General features: G+C 42.8%; 1 protein-coding gene across 7 annotated transcripts in view; it reads left to right on the top strand.

Moving 5' to 3' along the window:
- The window catches only part of BABAM2 (BRISC and BRCA1 A complex member 2), a 444,883-nt gene that overhangs the window by 408,042 nt on the left and 8,974 nt on the right, over positions 1–27,867 (top strand). For 4 of the 7 annotated variants that reach the window (XM_032497262.1, XM_032497258.1, XM_032497259.1 and 1 more), the window contains 2 exons: positions 3,969–4,122; positions 18,249–18,328. In XM_032497262.1, coding sequence (XP_032353153.1) covers positions 3,969–4,122; positions 18,249–18,328 — 234 coding nt within the window. The remainder of the gene's footprint in view (positions 1–3,968; positions 4,123–18,248; positions 18,329–27,867) is intronic. The other 3 variants (XM_032497261.1, XM_032497260.1, XM_032497263.1) reach the window with 1 other exon arrangement.

Consider the following 27,867-nt stretch of genomic DNA (forward strand, 5'->3'; position numbering starts at 1 on the left):
TCTCACCTTTCTTTGGGCCAGACTGCTGGTTATCACTACTTGTTGTTCATGTACCTTGTCCTAATCTTGCCATAATTAGATTTTTTTCTGGAAAAAAAAATCATATGATCAAACTCATTAGAACTGTGCCTGAAATGTTCTGAGTATCTGACAGCTTTCCTGTGGATCAGATGCATAGCGTAGCATTTCCTTTGGCTGTTCAGTGTCATTTTTCCCATTGTTGAGATTTGGGGGAAGTGAGGAGTTTCTAGAGTCTTGTGAACTTAGATACAACTCTCATGAAGTCTTCCTACGGGGAAAGGATGAGCATTTAGGGACAGTGAAGCTTATTTGCTAGAGAAGGGAAAACCATCAGAACCTCAGCATGATTTAAAGAGGGAGGCAGCAAACTGATCAGTGCATTCAGCTCCCTCTCAAAGCTGTATGGCTGGTGGTTGCTTGAACAGAACCACCACCACCAGCTCTGGGACTGTGACCCGTGGAACCAGTCACCGCAGCGACCGTCCAGCATGAGACAAGCTGGTGCAGAACTTAATTATTCCTGCCTGCTGCCAGGGCGTCAGAGCCCTGTGAGGGACTCCTGTGAAATGCCCAGGTTGAGCAGAATTAGGTGTTTGGGTGTGACTTGTTTCAACAAGTTCTTGAAGACAGTCATGCTTTGAAAATGGTTATTGAAATTATACCGAACAAGGGAGGACCATCCCTTCTGTGGGTAGAGAGCTGACCAAAATTCAGTCTCCGTCTACAGGTGGAAGAAAATAGGAAGCAGTTGTCAAAACAGTACTGACAGTGAGTAACTGAGCCACATGGAATGGTTCTACTCTGAGAATCGAACCCGAGCTCATAGACAGGTTGGGTTCTAAGGAAGCAAATGTGAAAATGTTCAGATTTGATGTGGCTGAGACTCTGAGCCCAGACTGCTTAGAACCTTGGGAGTTCCCTAAAGCAGATTAGCTATTTGAAGGCCCGCAGTCATTATTTTGCTATGCATCAGAAAATCTTGAGCTAGCCTATAGGCAAAATGTAGTGACAGAAACATTTGAGGATAAGGAAAACAGGTCTTGTTTGTTTGTTTTTTTTAAACACTCTTTTAAAAAAATTAATTATTAATTTTTTTTAATTTGGGGGGAGGTATTTAGGGTTTTTTTTTATTTATCTTTAATGGAGGTACTGGGGATTGAACCCAGGACACTGTGCATGCTAGGCACACTACCACTGAGCCATACCTTCCCCCCTTTTGTTTTTGTTTTTAATTCTGACTAATTTGTACCATTCAACTCATTCTTATAAGAAAAATGCAAAGTTATTTGTCATAAATATTTTAGGCATTAACTCCTTCTTACACTTAGAACACTTTGAAAGAAGGCAACCTTTTATTGACTGCTGACTGATCCAGACAGAGTACATCCTAGTTAAGCTGAGCGAGATATTTATATTTTTCTAATTTTATTTTCTCACATGTGAATTCATATGTATTACCGATTTTATCTCTGAATTGCTCTGACCATTCCTGCCATGCTAATAATCCAGCCACTGTGTTCAAATGTTAATATTGGCTTCAACTATACTTTTTAAGAAAACTCTCCATGGAGAAATAGTCATGTTATCAGTGCTTTTGAGGGGATCATGGTACAGATCAACATACAGCTGGCTAGCAATTTTTTTTTTTAAATCAGAACAACTCACTTGCCCAGGTAAATAAATTTACATTCACATTTTGAATTGTTTCTGGTCTTAATTGGGCATTTATAGAAGGTCAGAGTGAATGGTTCAGAGCTAGGTGGGAAAATCATTTTTCAGCATATCAAAATACTGGCAACTCATTTTCTACAACAAAAAAGGAGCCCCTCAAAAAAAATTTCATCCCAAAGCTTCAAAAAGCTGATAGTTTGAGAATCATGAAGTTTGTGGTATTGTCTGTGTTACTTGAATACTGAATGGTGACTGTACTTACTTTAAATTTAGAAATTATTCCCACTGAATTTTATTATTTAACATTATTACTGTTTTGAGGGGAAGCTTGCATGTTAAATACTTTTCATCAGTGCTATTGCTATTTCTCTGGGGGTTAATCTGAATATCATTTTATATTTGGAAACTTGTATATAAAATAAACATAGTTGAAGTCAAATTAAAGTATATGTGAATAGGCATTTTTATAAAATTAATCAGAGGAAATGAAATGAATCAAAAGAGGGAAACAATTTCAGAAAACAATATTTATTGAAAATGACTGAAGATGTTACAGATCAAGCTCTGTAAGATGAAGGGGTTTATAAGGGTTTTCTGAATCCATTTGAGTGAGTCTGTTTTTCAGGTTTTGCATTGTTCCTATATGTTACCAGATCTCTGCTTTGGCACAAATAGACATGTATTGAAACTGCATTGAGGCACTTGGAAAATGTGACTAAAAAGTGGACATTGAAAATTTTGCCACTTTTCTTTGGTTATGCAGTGATTCATTTGTAGAAACCCCCTGTGGCACTGACTCAGAGTCAAATATACCCAGAGGTCTAAGAGGCCTTACCAACTGGACATTTTTTTTTTTAAGTTTGCTACAAACCTAACTTCCTTCAAGAAATCATTTTGGGTACTTAGAGGGCCCAGTCCAAGTCAAATGTCACCCTAAACTGACACAGTGATAGATGTATAACTATCTAGTATGTATTTTAATTTCATATATTTGTCTCATGTAGCCAAAAAGATGAACCTTGTACATCCTTCACAGTAGAGACTTCAGCCGCCTAAACTGTCATCATGACATGGCGAGTGTGTTGTGAGCAGGTTATACCAGTATTCTCAAGAGCAGGAGGCAACGTGACCCAGTTGAAGGAGCTTGGGATTTAGATCATGGGACTAGAGTTGAGTCCTGCCTCTGCGTAGCTATGGCATGAGCAAGTTAAGAAACCTCTTGGCATCTCAGGTTTGTTCATCTGTTAAATGCAGATGGTAAAAATAATGTCTGCTTCAAGTAGTTATAAGCATCATATTGGATAAAGAATATAAGATTACTCTGTAAAGCTAGAAAAGTCTGTGCACATTTTTCTTGTTATTATTTTTTATAAATTAATATGCCTACCCCTTGTCCTAGAAGTGAGGAACAGTCACATATTATATACACATTATATACCTTGAGGAATGTGCTATTGAAATTGTGTTTTTAATGAGTTTACCTTAACTAAAACAATTGATTTAAAGGATCCCCAAGTGAACAGGTAAGTCACCTAATACTTGTTAACAGGAAATATTAGAATCAGTCTAAACTATAGCAGTAGATAGATGTGGTGCTCAGATTCGGCCCTGTTGAATTCCATGGAGGAGCTCCCGCTGATTTAGGAGATGTGTATGATAACACATAAGGAAAAGTGTAAAACTGCTGACTATCAAAATTTACTGCTTGATTGGAAGTAAAGTGACAACTTCATGTTTTTCTGGTGGTCCAGTTACATATCCTATAAAAAAGGAAGATTGTCACTTGCCCTCTTGAGCCCCTTTCCACATTCATTCTTTAAGGAGTCTGCATCCCACATCCTCCATTGATTTCTAGATGAGGAAGACACTGCCCAACCTTTGAGGAGTTTATGATATAATTGAGACTTAAAACAGATATACAACTAACTGCCCCGTGGAATACTAGACAAGGTAAGTGTCGTAGCAGGTCAGGTGGCCGGGGTGCCCAGCTTCTATAACCATTTCATAGCATTCCTTCAGCACCTATGCATCATGCCTAGTATTGGTTAAACTTTTATTTATGTGTGATCTGCCTCTCTACCTAGACTGTAAACTCCTTGAAAGCAGGGAGGGTACACTGTGTTTCTTGGTCCCACTCTCCATACTTTTCACCTAAGCCTCAACCAGGATTTGTGGTTCACATAGTGTCTTGTACCTAACATTCAAATTTAGCTTAAAAAGTATATTAAGGTACATTTAAACCCTAACCAACTTTTCCTTGTTTTCTGTCTTTGCAGTTGACCTGCCCCTGTTTTTTCCTCGAGACCAGCCGACTCTCACGTTCCAGTCCGTCTATCACTTTACCAACAGTGGACAGCTTTATTCCCAGGCCCAGAAAAATTATCCATACAGCCCCAGATGGGATGGAAACGAAATGGCCAAGAGAGCAAAGTAAGTGAATCAATTGTTATTTCTTGCAAATGGGAAACATTTTTTAAAAAATCCAGTCCAAGGATTGGCAAGCTGCTGCTTGCAGGGTAAACCCTGACCTCTGCCTGTTTTTGTAAATAAAGTTTTATTGAAATATAGCCATACCCATTTTTAAACTGATTTTCTACGGCTGCCTTCATGCAACAATGGCAGAGTGAGTAGCTCCAGCAGACCACATATGGTCTGCAAAACCAAAAATATTTAGTTTTTGGCCCATATAGAAAAAGTTAGCCAACCCCTTATCTAGCCTGATGAGGTAGATTGCCTTTTTTATTTTAATGGGTTCCAGGATTTATCTGAAATCTACCTCTCTATTTGCATTAGAGAATAAGTACTAGGTAGGAATTGGAGTTATGGATAAATGGTGTCAATGATGAAAATGTTGGCAGCTACTTTCATATTTTCTTAATTAATGGAAAATTTCGGCTAATGGTAAATGAATAGAATTTTGCCTAGTAGTCAGTACATGGGTCCAGTACCTAGTTTTTCATATGGAACTAAAATGTCTCTGAAGGAACAGAGTGAATTATATACCTCGTTGCATCTCTTGCCCCTCCCCAAAGTAGGGCCTGTGTCTTCTTTGGTTAAATAAATTGCCACACAAATAGCTTAGAACTTTTAAAATCCTTATGAAAATAAGTTTGATAGAGGTTTGAGTTGGCTGGAGTTTGGAATTTAGAAATACAACTATTGCACACGAACCTCTCTGTGGAAAGCTTTCACCCGTCATATGGACTAGGTCAGCGTAGAAATATGCAGAGTATTTTTTATAGGTAAAACTTCAGTACCCAGAACACCAGTCTTCATGAACCATGGCCTCCTAGATTGAAGCAACAGTCGATCAGCATCATAGTTTCCAAAAATACATCACAGTTAGAGTGGCAGGTCTATTACTTTATCACTCTGAACCGCCAAATGCTCACACCTGTGATCCCAGCTGAAAGATGATCAGATCCAAAGAATCACAGAAATGGAGAATGTCTATGAAGCATCCTCTTCATTTGCTCATCCAGTATTTACTGAGCATCTACCATGTTCCAGGCAGTGTGCCCATGCTGGGATGCAGTGGTAAACAAATGAGAAGTTGTCCATGTCTTCATGGAATTTATACCCCAACAGCAGAGATCAAAGCCTTTATCATATCAAAACTTGTGACAGTTTGAAGTACTGACTGAAAAAATCTGGCCTTCCAGACCTAGAATGCTCTTGATAGGTAAGACTTCTTTCTCTTGCCTCCCCCTCCCTCAGACCTCTTTCCCTCCCCAGGTGCCTCCTGCCTATACTTTCTGTAGTACAAGGCCTTCACTCATAGCAGGATTGGGGCTCTTAAATAATGAGAGTGGCTTTCTCTAGACATCCAGACCGCCACAGATTCATGAATGCAGTCCCAGAGCTGTTGTTATCCAGACCTTCAGTGGCTCACTTTCCCGGGTGTCTTACCTTTTTGTGATACCCAAGTCTGAGATTCTGTTTAAGGAAAAAAAAAATGTATGCAAATGTAACTAATAACAATGAGTAAGACTTACTTATTTTGAAGGATACTTGAAAAAAATGGATTATGAAGTAGGTTTTATGTTTGAGGCCCTGCAGTTGTTTAATTTTCTGGGCTTTCCCTGTGTGTACATAGGATCTGCCCTTAGAAGATGGGCTGTTATTTGTGGTATGTACTGTGGAGTCTGAACCAGACATGTTTTTGTGGTTTCCATGGCAAAGCTATCTTGGGTGTGTGTGTGCATGCGTGTGCGTGTGTGTGTGCGTGAGTGTGTGCACGCACACGTGCACATGCTCCTTAAGTAGACATTTTAGCGTGTATGAATTGAGTCTTTAAGAAGCTGCAGACCACAAGCCTATGATTTCAGTATATTGTTAAGTGAAGCCTGTTTATCTTCACAGGTTGATTCAGAGTTGCAAGAGACATTTGCTTTACATTACCACTAGCCTAAAGAAAACATCTGAAGTAAATTTTTAAAAATCTTCTTTCTACTATAATGAAGACAGATCCATTTTAAATGTAATAAAAGAGAAAGACAGTTGCTCATGCTCGGAAGAAGAAATACTTTAAAAGGTCCTTTCTTAAACTGACCTGAGTAACTTCCCTGGGCTGTGTTAGAAGGCCAGGTCATGGATAAACACAACCTAAGGACTGTCCTGCAATACAGGCTAGAGATCGATGGAGAAGGTGGAGAGAAAGGACAGAAAGAGAGAAAGGTCAGCTGCAGCATTCCTTACACGCCCTGCTTCTTTGTCCTGTGAAAATATTGTATGTACACAGTGCATGAAAGGCTGTAATTCACTTGGAGAGCTCGGCCCAGGACATAAACACTCTCACGGTTTATGGACAACATTAGAGCCCGTGAGTGGAGTCAGCTGTGTATTCTCTCCTGTAGAGCAAAATTCTGAACGTGGGAACTCAGAAAGGACACTTTCTGGCACTGACCAGGGCTTTTCCTATGACATGTACTTCTTGCTCATGGCTGTCCAGCAAATCCTGTGCTTACAAGTGAAACACCCTCTGCTGGGTGAGCACAGGCTTCAGGGTCACGTGTGCCCCAGTTCCTATCATAAGTTCTCATCTCTAAGCTCTGTGGCCTCGGGCAGGGCTATTAACTTTTCTGAACTTCATCCTATAAAACCAGACTCTACTCCTCCCGACGGATGGGCTTGATATGAAGGGTCAGTCAGTGGGTGGACGTGTGAGGTACCCTGGGGTTTAGTTTCTGCTTTGTCCCCATGGTGCCTTTGCCCACTGCTTTCCTCCTGCTCTCTTCCTGTTCCTTCAAATCTAGTCATCCTTCCAGGTTCTTCCTTATGGTTCTTCCCTCCATGCTAACTTGCAGGCAGCTCTTTCCCCCTTTCCAGGTTCGGTTGACTGTTGGTTTATACTGCTTTGAAATCTCTTTTGTATTATTCTTTGATTTTTCCCATCTTTGTATTTCCTTAATCAAATTGTGAGTTCTTTGAAATCAAAGATTTTGCATATGTATCTTTTAAAAGATATTTATTACAGTGTAATTTATAGTATGTAAATTATATACCTACAATGAAGTGGACAGAATTAATGTATCTTTTGATGGAGTTTTGACAAACTTACCTTCTGCCCCTTTTCAGTTAGTCTCCTCACCTCCAAGACAGTGCTGTCTGATTTCTATCATTGTGTCTTGGTTTCTCCTCTTCTAGATACTTCTTATAAATGCAATAATATAGATTGTACTCTTTCATGTCTTTTGGGTCAACATAATTGTTTTAGATTTATCTGTTATGGCATTCTTTTTTTACTGCTGAGTAACATTATATGAATGAACTATAATTTACTAATCCATTCATCTGCATATGTATGTTTGGGTTGTTTCCAGTTTGGGGATTTTTATAAATAGAGCTGCTATGAACACTCTTTTTAGTAGATATGTTTTCAGTTCTGTGGGTAAATACCTAGGAGTGGGAATTTGTGTATGATTAACTTTGTAAAAATCTGACAACCTTTTTCTGAAGTTGTTTTATCTGTTTCACTCCCACCAGCAATATGCCAGGTTCCAGCTGTTCCATATCCTCTCCAACACTTAGTATTGTCGGTCTCTTTAATTTTAGCTATTCTAGAGGGGATGGAGTGATATCTTATTGTGTTTTTAATTTTGATTTCCTGATGATTAGTGATGTTGAGCATCTTTTCACGTGGTAGATCTTCTTTTGTGAAATATCTGTTCAAATTTTCCTATTTTTAATAAGGTTGTTGGTCTATCTATTACTGATTTTTAAGAGTTCTTTATATATTTGTCAGAAATGTGTTTTGCAGATATTTTCTCCCAATCTATGGCTTGCCTTTTCATTTTCTAAACAGTGTCTTTTGATGAGCAGAAAGTTTTTATTTTTAATGAAATCTATTTTATTGGGTTTTTTTATGTTAATATTTTTTGTATGCTCATAATTATTTGCCTGCCACAAGGTCATGAAGAGATTCTCCTATGTCTTTCTCTAGAAGATTTGGTTTTGGTTTGACATTTAGGTCTATGATCCATCTCAAGTTAATTTTGTGTATGGTATGAGGTAGAGGCTAAAATTAACTTTTTGTTTATACATCTTCAGGTATTTCAGCAGCATTTCTTGAAAAATCTTTCCCCATTGAATTACCTTCATGCCTTTGTCAAAATAAATTGACCATATATGAGTGGGTCTATTTCCAGATACCTATTCCAGCTCTCTATTTTTCAGTTTGTATACCAATACAGGAAATGTAAATTCTCCAACTTTAGTCTTTTTAAAGATAGTTTTGGCTGTTCTAGGTCCTTTGTATTTCTAGAAAAATTTTAGAATCAGTTTGTCTATTCCATCCTCAACTCCCCTCAAAAAAAGCCTGCTGAGATTTTGATTATAATGACACTGAACCTGTAGATCAACAAAGGAAGAGTTGACATTTTGACAATACTGATTCCTCCAATCAATAAACATGGTTGTATTTAGGTCTTCTTTAATTTATCTCAGAAATGTCTTAAGATTTTAGCATAGAAGTCTTGAATATTTTTAATGTTTTTGCTTTTATTGTAAATGATAGATTGTTTAGATTTTATTTTCCAGTTGTTACTAGTATGTAAGAATACAAATGATTTTTCTATATTGACTTCGTGTCCTGTGACATTGCTAAGTTTACAGTTCTACTGAGTTCTAGTAGCTTTTTTTAGATTTCTTAGAATTTTTTACATAACCGGTCATATCACCTGTTACCAGATTTACTTCTTTCTTTCCAGTGTTTATGATCTTTATGTTTTTTAGTTTCTTTCTCTTTTTTACCTACTTGCACTGACTAGGACCTTCAGTCTAGTGTTGTACACAGTAGTGTGAGCAGACATCTGGCCTTATGTTTCCACATTAAGGTTGATGTTAACAGTAGGTTTTACATAGATGTCTTATCATATTGAAGAAATTCCCTTCTATTCTTACTTTTCTAAGAGTTTTTACCATGTGTGAATGTTGAATTCTGTAGAGTGATTTTTTTGCATCTATTGACATGATCCTGGGGTTTAGCTTTATTCTATTAAAGTGGTGAATTATAATAATTGGTTTTTGAATGTTAGACCAACCTTGCATTCCAGGAATAAATAAATCATTCTGAGTAATAATATCTTAGTCTTTTTTATATTATTAGATTTGATTTGCTAAAATTGTGTTGAGTTTTACATCAGTGTTCTTGAGTGATAGTAGCCTGAAATTTCTTGTGTCGTCCTTGTTAGATTTTGATAATAGCATTATTACTGGCTTTATAAATGAATTGGCAAGTTTCCTCCCTTCTGTTTTCTGAAAGAGTTTGTGTAGGTTTGGCATTATTTTTTTTTCTAAATGCTTGATAGAGTTTTATTTGTGGGAAGAAAGTCAATGTCTATACTAAAAATAGGGATATTCAGATTTTTAAATTTCTTCTTGTGTTAGTTTTAGCAAGTTGGGTTTTTTTTTTTAAAGAGACGTATCCATTATATCTAAGTTGTTGAATTTATTGGCATAAGATTGTTTATAGTACTTTGCTATTAATATTTGTAAGAGCTGTGGTGTTACGATTTCTTTCATTCCTTACAGTGAAGATTTGTATTTTTTTCTCTCCTTTTTTAAAAAAGTCTAGCTAAGAGGTTATGCATTTTTCTAATCTTTTCAAAGAAGCAACTTTTGACCTTGCTGATTTTATCCATGGTTGGTTTTCTATTTTCTAAATTTATGCTTTTATCTTTATTTTTCTACTTATTTTCAGTTTAATTTCTTCTCTTTTTTCAGTTTTCTCAAAATGGAATCTTAGATCATTGATTTTAATCTTTTTTTAATATAATCCTTTAGAGCTATAAATTCTAAGGTTTATTTTAGCTGTATCCTGCAAATTTTGATATTTTTTCATTATAATTTTTTAGAAATATTTTCTAATTTCCTTTGTGATTTCTTTTTGAACAATAGGTTACTTATAATTGTGCTGCTTGAATTTCAAGTGTTTGGGGGTTTTTCTAGATATTTTATTGTCACTGATGTCTAATTTCTGTTTTGGTCAGATATAATCTGTATGATTTTAATCCTTTGAAATCTGTTAAGATTTGTTTTATGGCCCAACGTATAGTCTATACTGGTAATAAAGAGGCCATGTGAACTTGAAAAGAATGTGTGTCCTGCAGTTTTGAGGTATAGCATTCTATATGCATATTAAGCCAACTTACTTATTAGTGTTATTCAAATCTTCTGTATCCTTACTATTATTGTTTGCGTTTATTATTATATCAGTTACTGAAAGGAGATGTTAAAATTTCCACCTATGGTTTTCGATTTGTCTATTCTCCTTTTAGTTCTGTCATTTTTTGCTTTCTATATTTTGAAGTTTTGTTATTTAAGTACCTATATATTTAGAATTGTTATGTCTTCTTGATAAACTGGCCCTTCTGTCATTATGAAATGACTCTCACTATTTCTGGTGATACTCCACTTGAATTCTGCTTTGTCTGATATTACTGTAGTTACAGCAGCTTTCTTGTGCTTATTTTTTGCATAGTATAACTTTTTTCTTCTTTTTTCTTTCATCTTATATGTGCCTTTATATGTCAAGGAAACCTTTGTTGGTTTTTTAAATCTTGTCTGATAATCTCTGCCTTTTAGTTGGAGTTTTTCATTCTTTTACATTTCATATAATTAATGAGCTGGTTGGATGTAAGTCTATCTTCTTACCGTTAGTTGTTTAATTTCCCTTGTTCTTCATTTCTTTGTTCTTCTCTTCCAAATCTTCCATTTGATTTATTTGAGAACTTTTTAATATAGCATTCTCTCTTCTGTTGGCCTTTTAGTTATAGCTCTGTGTCATATTTTAGTTATTAACACACTAAAATACATTCTTAATTTATCTCAGTCTACCATGAATTAAAATTATAACACTTTAAGTGTAATATAAAAGCCTAAAACCCTGTAATTCTCTTTATACTTTCTACTGTCGTTTGCAGTATTATACTCATATGTCTCACTTCTTTGTATATTATGAATCCCACAATATGTTGTTATTACTTTGGCTTTTAACAGGCAGTTGACTTTTAAAGAATTTAAGAAAATAAAGAAAAATTAGGCTCCATTTTATTCTGTAATCTCCAAATAAAGGTAATGGAGAATCATTTCCTCTAAAAAAAAAAACCCTCAAAAAATAATAAACTTATTTTTAAATGTCTTCCTTGGAACAAGCTATCAGAGAGCCATATCCAACCTATGTGCAGAGGACATTGAGACTGTCAATCACCAAGAAAAGAAAGCTGCACTTGCATGACATCCAGGCACCTCTGCCTGCCCTGTGGACTTCACCATTTACAGTTCACCCTCATACACTTTCTTGGGATCATCACTGCAGCAGAAGGTACAGAAATCCTCACCACCTTTCATGCAGATAAAAAAACTAGGGTTTGGAATGACTTAGTGAGTTTCTTAAGGGCACACCACTAGCTTCTAGTGGAGTCAGGGCTCAACGTAGGGCCTCTGACTTTCTGCACATCCACACCCAGGCAAATAAAGTTTCCTATTATTTTTACTGCTAGTCTGAGCCTCCCTCCTCAGAGGCCTGGCATTGAGTAACATAAATACAGAGAAGAAATGCTTGTGGCAAGTAAGAGCACTGCCCCTAAAGTCAAGAGAGAGTTCGGTTTAAACCTATTTCTGCTATTCACTGGCTGTGTGACTTTGGGCAAATTCATGACCTCCCTGAGTCTGTCTCCTTATCTATAAAATGGGGAAGCTAGTTTAGAGAATCAAATGAGCTGTGTGATTTTCTATTGTTGGTTAACAGATTACCACAAACTTAACAGCTTAAAGCAGCATGATTTATTATCCCACACTTTCTGTGGATCAGGAATCCAGCACAACCTTTCTGGCTTCTCTGTTCAGGGTCTCAAACAACTAAAATCAAGGTGTTGGCTGGGACTGCTACCACATCTGAGTCTCAGGGCCTTTTCCAAGCTCATTCAGGTTGTTTGCAGTGTTGGATTCCTTGTGCTTGTAGGACTGAGGTCCCTGTTTCCTTGCTGGCTGTCAACTGGAGGCTATTCTCTGCCACATGGACCCCTCCATTGTCAAGCTTGCAGTGTACATCAGATGCTCATGTTTCCAATTTCTGACTTCTGTGTCATTGACATCTAGACTCAGATTTAAAGGGTTTGTTTGATTAGATCAGGCCTACCAGTTAATCTCCCTTTCTTAAAGTCATCTGTTTCATCTAACATAACTTGCTTACATGAATGAAATTCATAATTTTCCTGGAGATTATACAGGGAGTACACACCACCAGTGAGTGAGGAATCTTAGGGGCAATGTTAGAATTCTGCCTACCACACAGGGTAATGCAGATGAATTGTCCAACATAAGATCTGGCATGTTTTGAGTATTCAGTAAATGTTAACTATCAGTGTCATCATCCTTGGAAGAAAAACAGAGATTTTTAATTAAAAGATAATAGAGTCAGCATTGCTATCTACTCATGCACCCAGTAAACAGTCCCTTAACCTCAGTCACCTGGCCAGAGGTTCTTAAATTCTAGGCTGCCCCATCCATGGCTGCTATCCCCTATGTTTGTGTCTTCTTGGTGGCAGTACAGCCAATTTGAAAAGTGGAAAAAATTCATCTTTCAATTGTTTAATCTACACAAAACCAACTATCACTAAAAAACAACCACTAAACTAAACAACCACTAAGCAACAACTAAAAAACAACTAAAAAATTTACCTACCTTGGTATCTTGTACATAGTTTTAACTCTATCTAGATGAATGAATCAGATGATTTTTTATAATCCTTTCTAGTCTGATAAATCCATGAAGAAATGGAGTGAGTTTTCCCTGAATTTCACTGTGTAAAGTATCAGGCTGACTTCAGAGGCCTGAGTAGGTTCTTAGCATAGAATTTAACCCCCAAACCACCTACTGCAATGACTTGTCACACATTAAGTCCATTATATAAATGGAATTACTTAAAAATATTTCAAAAAATATCTCCTCAGTCAACATGTGGGAGTAATTCATCATTAACCTTCCAAAACATTTTGTTGTTTCCCTTCTTGCCTCCAGGTCAGAAAGAGAAGTTATTTTCTTCCTTGGAAATGTATGCAGATAGTCCCGAAACAGTCCACAATTTCCTCTATGTCGCTCCTCGCTGAGTGTACTGCTCTTATTTGTCATTCACTTGTCTTTGCAGAATAACTTCCTCTTTCAAGAATTTTTTTCTTAATTGTATATGCTGGCTGACTTCAATTATTTTTCATTGTTAATAGCTTAGTATTCTCAAAGACACTGCTTTCTTCAAACTTCTCATTAGCTGCCAAATGCTTCAATCCAGTCTTATGCATTAGTCTTCTAAATATGTCAGATTAAAAATAGATCTTCTTTCCTCAAGAGAAGGGGGTTAGATGTCCCCACCTGATTTGCTCGCCACTCCCACCCATTACTGTGACCTCCAGGGCCCCTCTGGGATGCCACGGAGCACAGTGTGGAAATCCCAGTTCTAAGACAGTACTTCACGCAGTGGTAGCAGGAGTCTTGAGGCCAGAAAATTCTTTGGAGACCAGGGTAGGGCTCGTGTGGGGAGGGGGTGATTGTGAAGCATAAGTGGTTACCATGTGAGCCTATTTAGATGTTTGTCTCTCCAGAAATTACTCACTCACATCTTCTGGTCAGATTGAGTTAGGCACCCGGCTCTCTGCAGTCCCTGCACTTGGTCAGCTGGCCAGAGGGAGCCCTGGCTGGGCCAGCTTTGGGGCTCAGGTATCCAGATATTGCTCAGTGTCAGGGCAAACCCAGGTGGGGGACTTTGCAACCCCCTCCCTCTCCCTGGACCACTCCATCCCCCCACCCTGCCCTTCCCCTCATCCCTCGTCTTTATATCTGTATTTCTGGAACTCCCTTCTGGCACCCAAGGGTAGGGCTTGGCTGGGAAGGTAAGAATTGTAGCCACTGAGATTGCTCACCCTACAGCGCTTCTGCAGGGGGAGCAGCTGCAGAACTGAGCTACCCTGGGCAGAATCACTGGGAAGAAGGGAGAGTACTGAGCGAGGCCAAGCGACCAGGGTTTGGCTTCCGGGGGGCCCATCAGGGCTCAAACCTTAGTGACAGAGCCTGCAAGCCCAACTGCTGCTATGATTCATGGGTTTTCTTTTTTCTTTTGTTTTGCCGTGAGTTTCCCAGGAATGGTTCCCTTTAAAAACCCCCAACCTCATCTCAGCTGAACTCCCCTAGAGAGAGAAGAGGGAATTTTCCAGGCCCAGTCCAGCATAGCTGGGGTGATCAGAGCACCCTTAGAGGACAGGAGAGGAGCTGGTGATGTGCCTACTGAGAAATAGGGGAAGGTTGAGGGCGCCAAAGCCTTCCACTCCCCCACATGCCCGGGGTTCCTGTGTGCAAGAGCTCCCCCGTCCCTCCTAGGCTTGAGAAATAGAGGAGCTGTGAACAGAAAAATAAAGCAAACAAATCACGTGAAATTATTGGATCCTTGAACTCTCTCAGAGTCATTTTGAAAAGCATCTTCAAGGGATGCGATATGTTTTTCTTTTTGGAAGAGACAGCAACAGAGATGGGGAGGAATCCAGATCTGCCTGCCGTCCAGGCATCCTTTCCAAATTGCGTAGGTCAGAGAGAACATGTTATTTATTAGAACCTGACATCTGTTGCTGTGAAATGATAAGCTCCATTAAAAAGCCTGGCCATCAATTACCGCTAATACCACCAGCATCCTGGAGCGGGCTGCTCACCGTCCTTCCAGCCCGCGCAGACCAGGCTGCACCAGGCACGGAGCGTCCGCAGCCCCGCGCAGCCTCCCCACGCCCCTTCCGTGGGGCCCCTCAGGCCGTCTCTTCTCTGTTCCTTTGATTCTACTGTTTGGCCTCTCTGAGGTCTCTTTTAAGGACTGAAGCCCCTGGCCATGCTGCTTTCTCAGTGGAAAACAGGGTGATGGTTTGCTTTCTGGTCTTGGTCACACAAGCCAGAAGAAGCTGCGCATGGAAGAGTGGCTGGGAGAGCAACATATCTGGGTCCAGGGGATTCACTCGGGTGTGCCGCTGTGAGAGCTGCTGATCAGCTCGGGCTTGGGTTCCGATGGTCCCTCCCAGCCACTGGGAAAGTGTCCGTGATGACCACGTACAGCTGCTTCCTTGTTTGTGAGTTACGCTCATGTATTTTCTTCCTTGGAAGAATATTCAGATGACTTAGAGTCAGAAAGGAAAGAGTAGAGGAGTTGGTTTGGGATTTTTATAGTACATCAAAGTAGAAACACACTTACTAATGGAATCTGAGTTGCCTTTGAACTGTTGGAAGAAAAAAGTACAGTAAGTTAAGAAGTACAAAGAATCATGGCCTGGGAGTTACAAGACCTGGGTCTCATCTGGGCGCCATTGTTAATTTTCTGTGTGAACTTGGAAAAGACTCTTCACCTTTCTGGGCTTCTGTACCCTTATCTGAAAGTACTGGACCAGTAGCTGATGGTCACTAAGCTTTAATATATTTCTGGGATTTTAAGTGAAAATTGTGTTTAAGGTATCTTAACGTACTTTTTTATTCATGTTGAAAAAATTCCATCTCTGTTGCCAGAGGTCAGACACAAATTGAAAACATTACTAAATGGAATTAAGTACACTATGTACGTGCTGCTTTTTTGTACAACCCGTATCTGATATTTATAGAACACTTCAGTTGTGGAACATGCACACATCTGCCCCAAATACACACCCAGTAAAATAATTCTGGATGTAATACTTTTTCAGATGTCAAGTTAAAACAGCTTCTCAGGAATTAGGCTTGACTGTTGAGACATGCGTGTTGGTTTCTGACAGGTGCTGCCAGGGCTGCTCAGGGCTGTCACATGTGATGTGGAGTCCAGCCAAGGCAGGAGGGCCAAACCCTGTGTTTCTATCACTCCTCGTTAAGGCATGAGTTCTAGAAAAAAGGGAAGTAGCGAAGAACCACTATCCAGTCTGTGCACATCATGAATGACAAGCAGAGGCCTTATTTCTGCAGAAATGGGATTCTGTCTTGTCTATTATCAGATCCTTCAGCACAGGGGCTACCTGTGAGAATGAACTATACTCATGACCTTTTAAAATAGCAGCTTTATAGAAGTGATCAAAAACAGGGAGCAGATACTGGGGTGGTTATCACTACTTCAGTGACCAGCCCCCCTGCCAAATCCACAGCTAACAGAGCAGACCTAAGTTGAGGGACTAAGCAGGGATGCATCTAGGAAGGTAAGTGTGACAGTGGGGGCCGGTCTCAGGACATAGAACATGGAAGGGACCTTAGAGATCATCTAGTACAGCCAAGACTGAATATTGTAAGTATTAACCGTCGTGGTAGAAATTAAATAAAGCGATTGGTATAAAACCTTTAGCACTGTGATTGGCATAGACTTGATACTCAATTCATCATGTTCATTTCCTGAAAGAACTTGTTGAAGGCCATGCAGTATGAAGGTTAGAACTGTGTGCCCCTGATCACTGGTCCAGGGCCTGGCCCAAGCCCCTCTGACCGCCTATGTTTAGTCTGCCTGTTTTCTGCTCCCTTGCTCATGGAAACAGCACAGCAGAGTCAAGGGCTGGAGGGTAGCATGCCTGCATGCATGTACCCATCCACCTTCTACAGGGCAGCCTGGCACGGGAACCTTCTTCCTAGCGGGTCACCCAGGAGGCAGAGGGCTGCTGTGGCCATGGGGAAAGCCCAAGGTATTCTGGAGCAGAAATAACTCTTCTGAGAGTATGAAAACCTGGCACTGAGAACTTTTGAGGGAAGGTAAACATCCCTGTGGCCAAACTTATTACTAGAATCAATGGGCAAAAGAAGAAAGCGGTATTATAATGGAGCAGGCCAAAGGAAAGAATACTGCTTCACAGCTGCCTCCATCAAGAAGAGGATGAAAAATTCCAGTGACTCCTCTCTTCCCAGACAGAACCCCTGGCACTTAGTCATGCCTAATGGAAAATGGAAGCCAAGAAAGCAGAAGTGAGGCTGCAGTGATCTAGGGAAGTCCTTAATCCAGAATCACTTCTGAGGAGAAAACGTGGCTTGCCTCCTAGGGTGCCCTGGATGGTCAGGGCTGAGTCTCCGGGTAGAGATGCCGTGGCTGTCGGGAGAACAGGCTTTAGAGCAGCCCTGATCATGAGAATCAAGCAAAACAATGGTTTCTGTAGTTAAGTTGTTGCTAGTCATTCGTTCAGCCAACATTTAAGAGCCGTATACACTCCATTGGCTCCTCAAACAACATGGGGTTAATCCACATATAATAGAGTCAACTCTCTGTAACAAGGGTTTCTCTGCATCTGCGGATTCAACTGACCACACACTGTGCAATACTGTAGTATTTATAATTGAAAAATGTCTGCATTTAGGAGGACCTGCACAGTTCAAACCTGCACTGTTCAGGGGTCAACTGTATATAAAGAGCATGTGCAAAGCACCGGGGACCACACACACAGGTCACTACCCTACAGGTGCTAAAATGTATCCAGCTGTGTTGAAGAGCCCCAACTCCAGAGCCTGCTGATTGATTTTTGGGACAGCCCGTCACTGGTTGAGATTCTTTTCCGAAGCTGGGGCCATCCATGGCGTTAAGTCCCCAGGACATTGAGTGCAAGTCAGAATTGCAAAGCAGGAATCTCTGGAGCTCTTCTGAAAATCAAATTCAGAAAACCAGAGTTTTCCATAATTGCTCATTTCGGTAGGCAAGAAGGTTTTCCTTAAATTAACAAATTACGTATTGATACAAAGATCTGCCTTAGCTTAGAGATATAAATCATAACAGATCCATCTTGGCCTTGAACATATTAAGGAAGGCAGTAAAAACTTAAGGTGGGTCACACTGTACAGCACTATAAAGGAATGTTTATCTTGGGCCCTTTCACTCCTTCTTTGCTGCCTCAATGCCCAGGAGACCCACTCTTCTTCTCCAGAGTTAGGGCTGCCAGTTTTAGCAATTAAAAATACAAGATACCCAGTTAAATTTGAATTCCAGATAAATACCAAAGAATTTAAAATAAGTATATTCCGTGCAATACTTAGGACATCCTTATACTAAACATTATTCGAAGCTTATTTGAAATTTGAATTTATATGGCCATCCCAGGTGGAGGGACAACTCAAGAACCAGTCAGAGCCATCCATCTGCCTACTTGGGTAGGGGGACCCACGCATCTTCTCCCCCAGGTAAGAAAGGCCACGCTCAGCAGAGTTCGGCAGTGCCTTCCGGTCACTTCCTGGGTAGAGACATTAAATGCCATGGGTCCCCCTGTGTGTGTTTGGAGGTGGGAGCCGAGGTCAAGTGGGGCAGGATGTCTTGTTCCCATCTTCACATCTTCCCAGTCTGCTTTCTTCAGAACATTCTCGCAGACACTTGGCAGAATGAAGATGGCCTTTGTGGTCTAATAACTTGTCTCATGGAATAAGAGCAAGCCCTCTTTCACAGCATTTCTTCCAGGAACGTTGCTAAAAGGGTGGGCGTTAGCTGTCCTTGCAGTGTGTGTGACTTGTGACAGCCAGAGCAGGCATGGTGGTAACTGACCAGATGCGCCTGCTCCGGGCAGTCTGGGCACCACAGTCCTGGAGCTGGAAGGACAGTCCAGCTGCCCCACTGTGCCACGGAAACAGAAGACCCAGAGAAGGAGAGTGCTTTGCCCAAGATCACACATCTCTCCAGAACTGGGCCTGAACTAAAGTCTGAGTCTACTACTGTGGGTTCTTCTGTAGTAATTCAGGGGAGCTGAGAATTCCCGACACATATGTCTGGTGACTTGTGACCATCTTCTCTGGATTACTTGAATGACAGCTAGTCACCAGATCTCCACTCAGCTGCATGTCCTCTGGCGCTGCCACTCTCAGCTGTGCACCTGCCTCCTCCTCTCCTTCAGGCTGTCTGTTAAGCCTCTGAGAGCAGGATCACTGCTGGTGGGCGGTTCATGGCACTTTCTAGACCATCCAGGTCTTGGCCTTCCTCCAGGATGCCTCCTTGCTGATCCCATTGCCCCACCCTGCCCCAGCCTTCTGCGGTTGAGACGGAAAAATCCACCTCAAAGCAGGTGGCTTTTACCCTCTGTTTCAGAAGAGTCATTTGTCCACGTAACAGGAGGTGAAAATTAAAACAAAGCAAGGCGGAGGTTTGAGCAGAATAGCACCCTTGGGCTTAAGAGTGCCTTTGACCTATTCCTCCCAGACTAGAATGATTATCTGGCTGCCAGACGGTTCTGAGAGGAATCAGTTCACTTGGTGGTGTCACTGACGAGGTGGTGTTAGTCCTAAGACCAGCTGGACTTGTGCCCTCAGAGAGCAAGCCTGACGGTGCAGGCAGAGCCAGCCCACGTGGAAGCCCGGAGCGGTGATCATGGGATCTTCCACTCTTCTTATTTTCTTGTTCTTGCCACAACCTGTCATGAGACCAAGAAAACTTGTTTTGAAAATGCTTGACAGCCAAAACAACCTGTTCTCAGCCCCGGACGACAGGGTTTGTCCTCTCTGACCATGTCTGTGCTGTTTGATGTTTGACTAGCTGCTGACTGGAAAAAATGAATTTGCTGTTTTCTTCTCATATTGTTCACAGACAAGTGCCAGTCACTTTCCAAGTCCTTGCTTCCCATTTTTTCCAGCCCTCCGCCAGAGGCGTTTTAAGACTGTGCCTGAGTCTAACTGATGAATGAACGCTGGCAACATGTACTTACAAGGATATAACTGATGGTTGCATCTCTGCAGACTGAGCTTGATATGGGGTTGTCTTTCCCAATCCCATCAGATTTTTTTTTTAAGAAAAATTTTTTCATTGAAGTATAGTTGATTTATAGTGTTGTGTTAGCTTCTGGTGTACAGCATAGTGATTCCGTTATATATATTTGTGTGTGTGTGTGTGTGTATATATATATACACACACACATATATATACATATATTCTTTTTCATATTCTTTTTCATTATAGACAGTGAATGTAGTTCCCTGTGCTATACAGTAGGACCTTGTTGCTTATCTGTTCTATATATAGTAGTTTATATCTGCTAATCCCAAACTCCCAGTTTATCCCTCCCACCTTCCCTTTGGTAACCATAAATTCGTTTTCTGTCTGTGAATCTCTTGCTGTTTTGTAAATAAGTTCATTTGTGTCATATTTTAGAGTCTACATCTAAGCGATATCATATGATATTTGTCTCTCTGTCTGATTTACTTCACTTAGTATGATCACCTCTAAGTCCATCCATGTTGCTGCAGATGGCATTATTTCATTCTTTAATCTCATTAGATTTTAACCTGTGATTTTCCATTTGCATTTTGGGGCCTTTCTGGTGAAGTTGAACATGTGCGTCACAATCTCTAGTTATCCCAGTGGCTAGCTTGGCTTCCATACTGGTGGCTCTGAGGCCTGCAGCAGTGTCTCTGTTCCTCCCCACAAGCCATTCCACTCCTGGATTTAGATGGTCTCAGTGGGTCCTGTGGCAGGAAGGAGCCACTTCACTCTCCCTTGGCAGATAGAAGGGTTGGACTGGTTGAACAACTGACAAACAATAGGCAAGGGCAAATTTAGCCAGCTGCTTGTTTTTATAAATAAAGTTTTATTGGAACACTGCCACATCCGTTCATTTACGTTTTGCCTGTGGCTGCTGTCACTCCCAAGGACTGAATTGATGGGGGTTTATTTTGCTGTATTTTTCCAGTTTATTTTGCTGTATCTCTGTATTTGTTTATTGGTCCCAAAGTCTCTGGCATCCTTGGTGTCCATCCATTTTGGTGAAAAGACACCCCAGCTATGTAGGTCTGACTGTATTCAGTGGCATGGTTCAAGGTGGGACACCCGTTTGTACCCACACGGAAGAGAACGCTGATTCGTCTGCTTGATAGCTATGTAGGAAAGGGAGCCAAATGCTGCCTTGAGAACCTGCGTGGCTGCCCAGACCCACCCACCTGCTGTTTGTGTTTGCCTTCGTCTCTGAGTCCGAGCAGTGAGATGGGGCAGGAGTAGCTCAAAGTGGCTGGGTAAGTTGGTGACTGTGGTGAGAAAAAAACAGGAAGATGCTTTGAAAAATGCAGAGACTAGAAAAGAACTAATCTTTTTCATCTTCTTCCCCGATGGCAGTACAAACAAGATTCTAACATAAAATTTGCATCCCAGTGCAATCCCGTACCCATGTTCCCAGTGCATAATAGGGGATCCAAAGCACAGAACTGCATGATCCTCTGGTCAGGGCCACCCTAGCCTATAAAGAACCTTTATAAAGAGAAAGATGGCCCTTTGGGTTGGTGCAGACTTGGCTAGTAGCTTTGGGTGAGGAAAACCTGCCCTTTCGTGAGGCATCTAGCTCTAGATAAGCACACAGCTTAGCAAGTGAGCAGGGGCTGGATTGTGGCCCCCAATTACTCCCTTGGCCAGACACCGTTGTGCAGGGCAGATGCCACATTCCCTGGTGTAGCAGCTGCTCCTGCTACCTGGCAGCTTAGAAGTCCAGGGAGGTCCTCTCACAAGGCCTTGCCGGCCAACAGCAGGTTAATTCTCCTTGGCCTTGGTTTTGGAGGCTACATTAGCCTGGGCTGGCCCCCAACACACCCATTAAGACCTGTCCCCTCTGCACTGCTGGAGAGCAGGGGTGGTTCAGAGCCTTAAGGCTGGGAGCTGGGTGCCCCCCGTGGCTGGGGGCACAGAGACATGGCCCTCCCCCAGTTGCACCAGGAGCCTGGATCCAATGGAGGTGCCTGTTTTGGAGAGCCCACATCCTCCTGGTTCTTCTTTGCCAACTCCTGACCTAAAACTGGCTCAGCTTATGGAACGCACATGATTTTCCACACAGTTGTGTCTCAGAGGTAATATGCTAGCAGCACAAAGAAGTGTGTTAAGAGTCCAGAGCAGACGGGCTCACGGTGGTGGAGACTGACCTCACTCCGCAGGCATTGGGTTATGCGTTGCCCAGTGGTGCAGTGACGACATTCCGCCAGGACCACCCTCCTCTGCAGGGTGTGTTGTCAGAGCAGTTTTGAGAAGGCTATTATGAACTCTCCACGGGTGCGACAGCTTTGTGGTTAGATCTGATTTCTACCTCTCCACTCACACTGGAAATTGTACTGGGGCCAGCCATGTGGGCGAATTTTGCAAGATTCCGAACCTACCCTTTCATTCTGCATCTACCAGCGGTTCCCAGCAGCTCAGGGGCTAGAGGACTGAGAAGAGAGAGAGGCTGGGAGCCCAGAGTATCAAGGACTCAGTGTCTACTTCCTGTCCACTTTCTTTGTTCTAAAAGGCCGCTGGGAACAAAGAGGAATGTATTTTGTCACTGTTCTGAGCCCCTAAATTGTGCAGAGTGCTATGCTAAGGAACAGTTAGGGTCCTGTGGACAAGAGCACTTCTCTCGGTGCCCTAAAAAGATATGATTGGAGAGGAAAGGGCGGAGTGTGGGCATCAGCGCCACTGCACCCTGCGGGGAGGGTGGTGGAGGCTCCAGTGAAACTGACCTTGAGGAATAGCCCTGCACGCTAGCTTGGGACCAGAGCTCCCCAGTTAGCAAATGTTTCCAATTTAAAATTTTTGCATTGCAGATCACCAGACTCATGATGAGGTCCCTCACTTTTAGCTGCAGATACTCTAGCCAGATGTGAGATGGGGAGCGGTGCTCAATAGGGCCCCTCTAGCGGAACATGGGTGCCCCAGAACCATGCTCTTCCTGCTCCAAGTCTGCTCCAAAGCCGCACAAGGCACCAAAGGTCCTCCAGGGCTGGCAGTGTGCCGTCGCAGAGCACTGGCTCAGATCTGATCCCACTTTGCCTTCACCATGCACCTGACCTTGGGTAGGTTACTTGCTCTCTCCAAGTCTGTTTCTTTGCATGTTTGGTGGGAATAGAGTAATGTTATCTGTTTCTTACATATGACTGTTGCTTGGATTAAAATGAGATTATTTTAAAAGCATATTGTAAACTGTAAAATACCAAATACCAAGTAAGTTCATTTACTTATTCAGCAACTACTGAAGCCTACTAAGTGCTGGTGCTTTTAGGCCATGTCCCGGGTATTCTAGACCTTCTTGTAACCAGGAGCTATTCAGCGAATGTGTATTGAATTAAAGTGACACGGGGGTTCCTCAGTGTGTGCACGTAGCCATGTGATGCGGGGGGGGGGGGGCGGGGTGGAGGGAGCTACTCTGGTTCGAATTCTTACCGTGTGCCTGGCACCGTTGTCACATAACCACCACACAAGTCGTGTAGAACCATCAGAGAGAAATACACAGAGACTCAGGGAGGTTAAATAGAATTTCCCTGAGACACACAGGCACTAAGTGACAGATCCATGTCTGAATTCAGTTCTGATTCCAAACGTTCTCCTTGCCTCAGCATGACACCAGCAGATTCCCTCTCTAGCCCACTTTTCTTCTTCCAGGCATCCTCCAGATCAATGAGCCAGGGCAAGTCCAAGCCAAAGATGATCACCCCTAACTCTAGCCCAGGAAGTGGGAATCGTGTGAGTTCAGAGTAAAATGAGGCTCTGTCACCACAAACCAATGGTCATGTTCACCAGGGTGCAGGTTTTAGGAAAACAAGAGCTTTTGATGGATGCTCGAAATTCCTTCCATGCTAAGCCACTGTGAGAAAAATCTCACTCAAAAAATGTACTCTTGGCAGAGGAGGGTGGATGTCTTTTCAGGCATAAAGCTACCAGCAAGGACCCAGAAATCACTCAGGGGAGTTGCTGCTTTCCCCAGAAGATCTAACTTTTTGAAATAAACTTAGCAAAGGATTCTATTCACCCCTCTGCCTGACCCAGTGCTGAGGTCTCCCGTCCCTCTAACTCCTGGGAGAGGAGGAGGATCGTGGAGCTCTCTCCCTCGTGCTGGTTTCTAGCTCAGCAGTCAGTGCATCCTTTCCTCAAGTTTAGCACCAAGTATGTATTCTGATAAAGAAGGGTTAATAAAAATTTTTTTTTAATCTTGCTTTTTTTTTTTACATTTTTTATTGATTTATAATTTTTTTTAAGAAAAAAAAGAACTAAAGAGTTTATTGTCTCTTGGTCTCCAAAAACCAGGCCTTGCAATTGACAGTTATTGCCTAGACTTAAGAATGGATTTAGGAAAGAAGGGTTTTCATTCATTGACATTCATTCAACAGAAAGTGAGGATATTTCTGGGTCACTGAGGTGCAGCCCCCAGAGATGAACAGAGGAAGCCTCCGATGTCTCCACCAGTGGGGGGAGATATCTAAAGAGCTGCACTTAAAGATGGGCTGACCCAGGGCTCCAGAGCCAGCAACACCCGGGAACTCCTGCCCAGGAAGGCAGCCTGGCGGGGGCTGGGGGGAGCTCAGAGCATGTGGCAGAGGCCTCAGCTCCCCCCACCATCCCAGTTCCCCGGGCCTCACTGAACCTTGGTGAGTGTGAGCCAGCAAGCTCTGCCCAAGGATGACCACAGAAGTAGACAACATGTCCACCAAAGACATCACACAGCAGCCCCAGACAGTTAAGGTGGGATTGTTTTGTCCCAGAAGGCAAAAGTAGGCCCCACAGGTGGGGGTTCCCAGGGGACAAATTCCAGTTCAGGAGAAGGAAGAACATTATGGCTATTGGACATGCTGCAGGCTCTGTGGAGGGCCTGATGCTTGTGCCAAGCCTTGAGGGTAGCTAGATTTGGGGTAGACAGGGAGGCCCCCAAAATGTTACATGGTTCAGGAAAGTACCCTTTATCTGCAAAGCAAAGAGACTTCTACTTAGCTGGCTCCCTGAATTGCCACGGGGAATTAATTATTGTTTGTGAAACTCTTGAAGATTCCCCGATGAAAGACCTTATATAAATGCAAATTATTATTATTGTTATTAAAAGTGCTAGACGTCTGGCCTGCTGGATAATGCCCTGGCATAGCTCTGAGCAGAAACAAAAAGCCAACTCCAGGCTGAAAGTTTGCTCCGGGTGTTCCAGAGCAAAAGCAGGAAGAAGGAGCCAGGCGGAGGAGAGCTTGGCTCCTGCCTGTAAAAGAGAAGCCACTCAGCTCCCACCAGGGTTAGCACGCAGCAGTGCTGTGTCCCCCCTGGGGCCAGGCCTTGTTCAGATGCATGCGTTGACTCCTGCAGGGAGCAGCCCTGGACTAGCGCAGAGCTCTCCATGAATGAGTGAATGTTCGGTTCTCTGCTGATCTGAAGGATAGATGCTGGCCCCTACGTTCGTGGGGTCCTAAGTCGGATCTGGAGACAAAAGGGAGCTGTGTAGCAACCTCAGACCGGCAGTGCCTCTGATGATGCCAGTTAAGGCTCTGGAGGGAACCCCTTTAGCAAAGTGCTGGGAGAGGTCATTTATTAACTTACTGCTTCCGCTTAGGAACCTGTCTGGCCAAAGTGGTTGGATTGATACCAAAGCAGTAATAATAACCATGGATAATAGTACAGTCAGCCCTCCATGTCTGTGAGTTCCACATCCGGAAATTATTCCAAAAATAGTCAAAGAAAAATAATTCCAGAAAGTTCCAAAAAGCTGAAGTTTGAATTTGCCAAACACCAGCAAATGTTGTCTGAGAGAAGGAGGATCCCCAAATCAATTAGAAATCACCTCTCTGTCACACTCGCATTGTCTGGATGAGGAAGCAGAGGAGTGACTCAGTGTCACACAGCAGAGCCAGAGGTGAGGGCCAGTCTCCACACTCGGTCGCCTGCACTTTTTCCACTGGACATCATGGTGGTATGGAAAGAATGTGCACTTTGGAGTCAAGCAGCTCTGGTATCATAAATAGCTGTGTGAGATCTTAGAAAAGTCACTTTGCACCTCTGAAATCTCATAGATTTCTCATTGGCAAAAATAAAGATAGCGGTGTCCCTCACTTTTTGAAAGTTCGCATAAAGCATGCCACTTTGCTTTTACAAAAGACCTACCTTAGTGCCTGTTTTCACTAACCAAAAGAAATCCAAAGAGAATTTTCACTTTTATTTTTTTAAAAAAGGCAAAAAGCAAAAATATGGTTCAGCATTTGTTTTGCAGCGAGCCCTCATAAGGGCAGTGCACATCCCGCGCAACCAGAGTGGCACCACCAGGCTCCTTCCCTGGGAACCACACTCAGCATCTCAGCATCCATCACCACAGCTTTGAACTGTGTGTGTGAACGTCTTTGCTTTGTCTCGATTTATTTTGTGCATCCGTTAGCAAGATACAGTCTAGGGTAACTGCATCTTTGCCTTATTCCGTTTCAGCTTCCAAAAGGTCTCACAGGGATGCTTTACTTTCAGGTGGTGGGGAACCTGTAATGATACCTGCCTGGTGGCAGGCCCCTCAGGAGGAGTGAACGTAAGAGTAGAGATGAAAGCAAATAGCAGACGGCTAGCATGTAGTAGGCACCTCCCTTCCTGTATACTCCTGGCTTCCAGACTTTTTTTTAAACCACAATCCTCAGGAAGACATTCATTTTACATCCACAAAAGTTTCACAAAAAAAATATTTCTCCTTGCCACATGTGATGTACTCTGATTGTATTTCATTTTATTTTAATGCTGATTGGGCCCCACTAGGTGGATTTCACAACCCGCTAATGGATTACACCTATCGTTTGAACAAGCCTGTTTCATACCACGGGTGGATATCATTTATCCCCATCGTATGTATGTCCCTCCTTTCCCTCCAGGCCTTCCTTCCCTCCCTCCCTCTCTCTCTGTAACTGGCACATGGGGCCACAGAGCTACCTGTTGCCAGCATGTGCAGGGCCCCAGGCTTGTGCAGAGTGGAGCGGGCCCCGCAGCCCAGGAGGGCAGGGGAGCAGTCCTTCTGCTCCTCTCCGTCCTCCCCAGGATGTTTGAGGCCCTCCACCTGTCAGAAGTTCTGCCTCCTGCCAGGCTGCTATGGAACTCGCCCCCATGCCCAGCCCAGCAGAGCCCACCTTCAGGCCTTTACAGCCATGGCACCTTCAGCCCAGCAGGGAGGGTAGGCCTCGGGCATCCTCACCCATTCCGTAGTTTCTTCTTTTGGGATTGCTGCTTTGCCATCTGTAAGCCCAGAGAGCCAGGCATCTGTGAGTATCATTTCAGCTGCCGGGCAGGGGGATTTGACTTGAAAAGCAGAGGGACAGTGACCATCCTTGCTGCCCCTCCCCCAGACCTTCGAGGGGAATCTGTGAGCATCCAACTAGGAGGGCGAACACCCAGAGAGCTGGTGTAACCAGACGGTGAGCTCAAAAGGCAACAGGCAGGGGCCCAAGCAGCTGTGGGAGACATCAGTGCTGGGAGTCTCGTGGGAGAAACCAGATTCACAACCAGGCAGACAACAGTTAAAAGCCCCAGAGAGACTCTCTGCGGAGGAGAAGATTGTTTTATGCTGCAAAGAGTTGATCTCCTAATTGTTCTGTCAGTCCTTTGGGGGTCTGGCGCTTTCCTGGGGAGGCCGATGTCTGGCGATGTGGAATGGAAGGCTGGAAGCACGATCCCCACTGGGGTGTGACCTGGAATCCGCGTGGTCAACTCGGCTAGGACCCTGAGCACTTCCTCTTTGAGGGTCATCCTTTGGTTTTTCCCCTTTTGCTGACTAAGCAGGGGAGGGTAATCTGTGATCTTGGCAGTGACTCACCGCCATCAGACAGGCGGCCGGCTTCTCCCCAGCAGTCCAGCGCAGGTGAGCTGCACATGTAGCCCTCCTCCCGACTGGGCCTGCAGAGAGATCCCTGCACCCTCCACGGGCATCCTCACGGCTGCAGGCAAAGCCAGTGCTGAGCTCCTGCCCGAGCAGCCCTGGGGAGAGCTAGCAGAGAACTTGAGATGCCCAATG

This window comes from Camelus ferus, chromosome 15 (assembly GCF_009834535.1).
Source record: "Camelus ferus isolate YT-003-E chromosome 15, BCGSAC_Cfer_1.0, whole genome shotgun sequence".
Classification (NCBI taxonomy): domain Eukaryota; kingdom Metazoa; phylum Chordata; class Mammalia; order Artiodactyla; family Camelidae; genus Camelus; species Camelus ferus.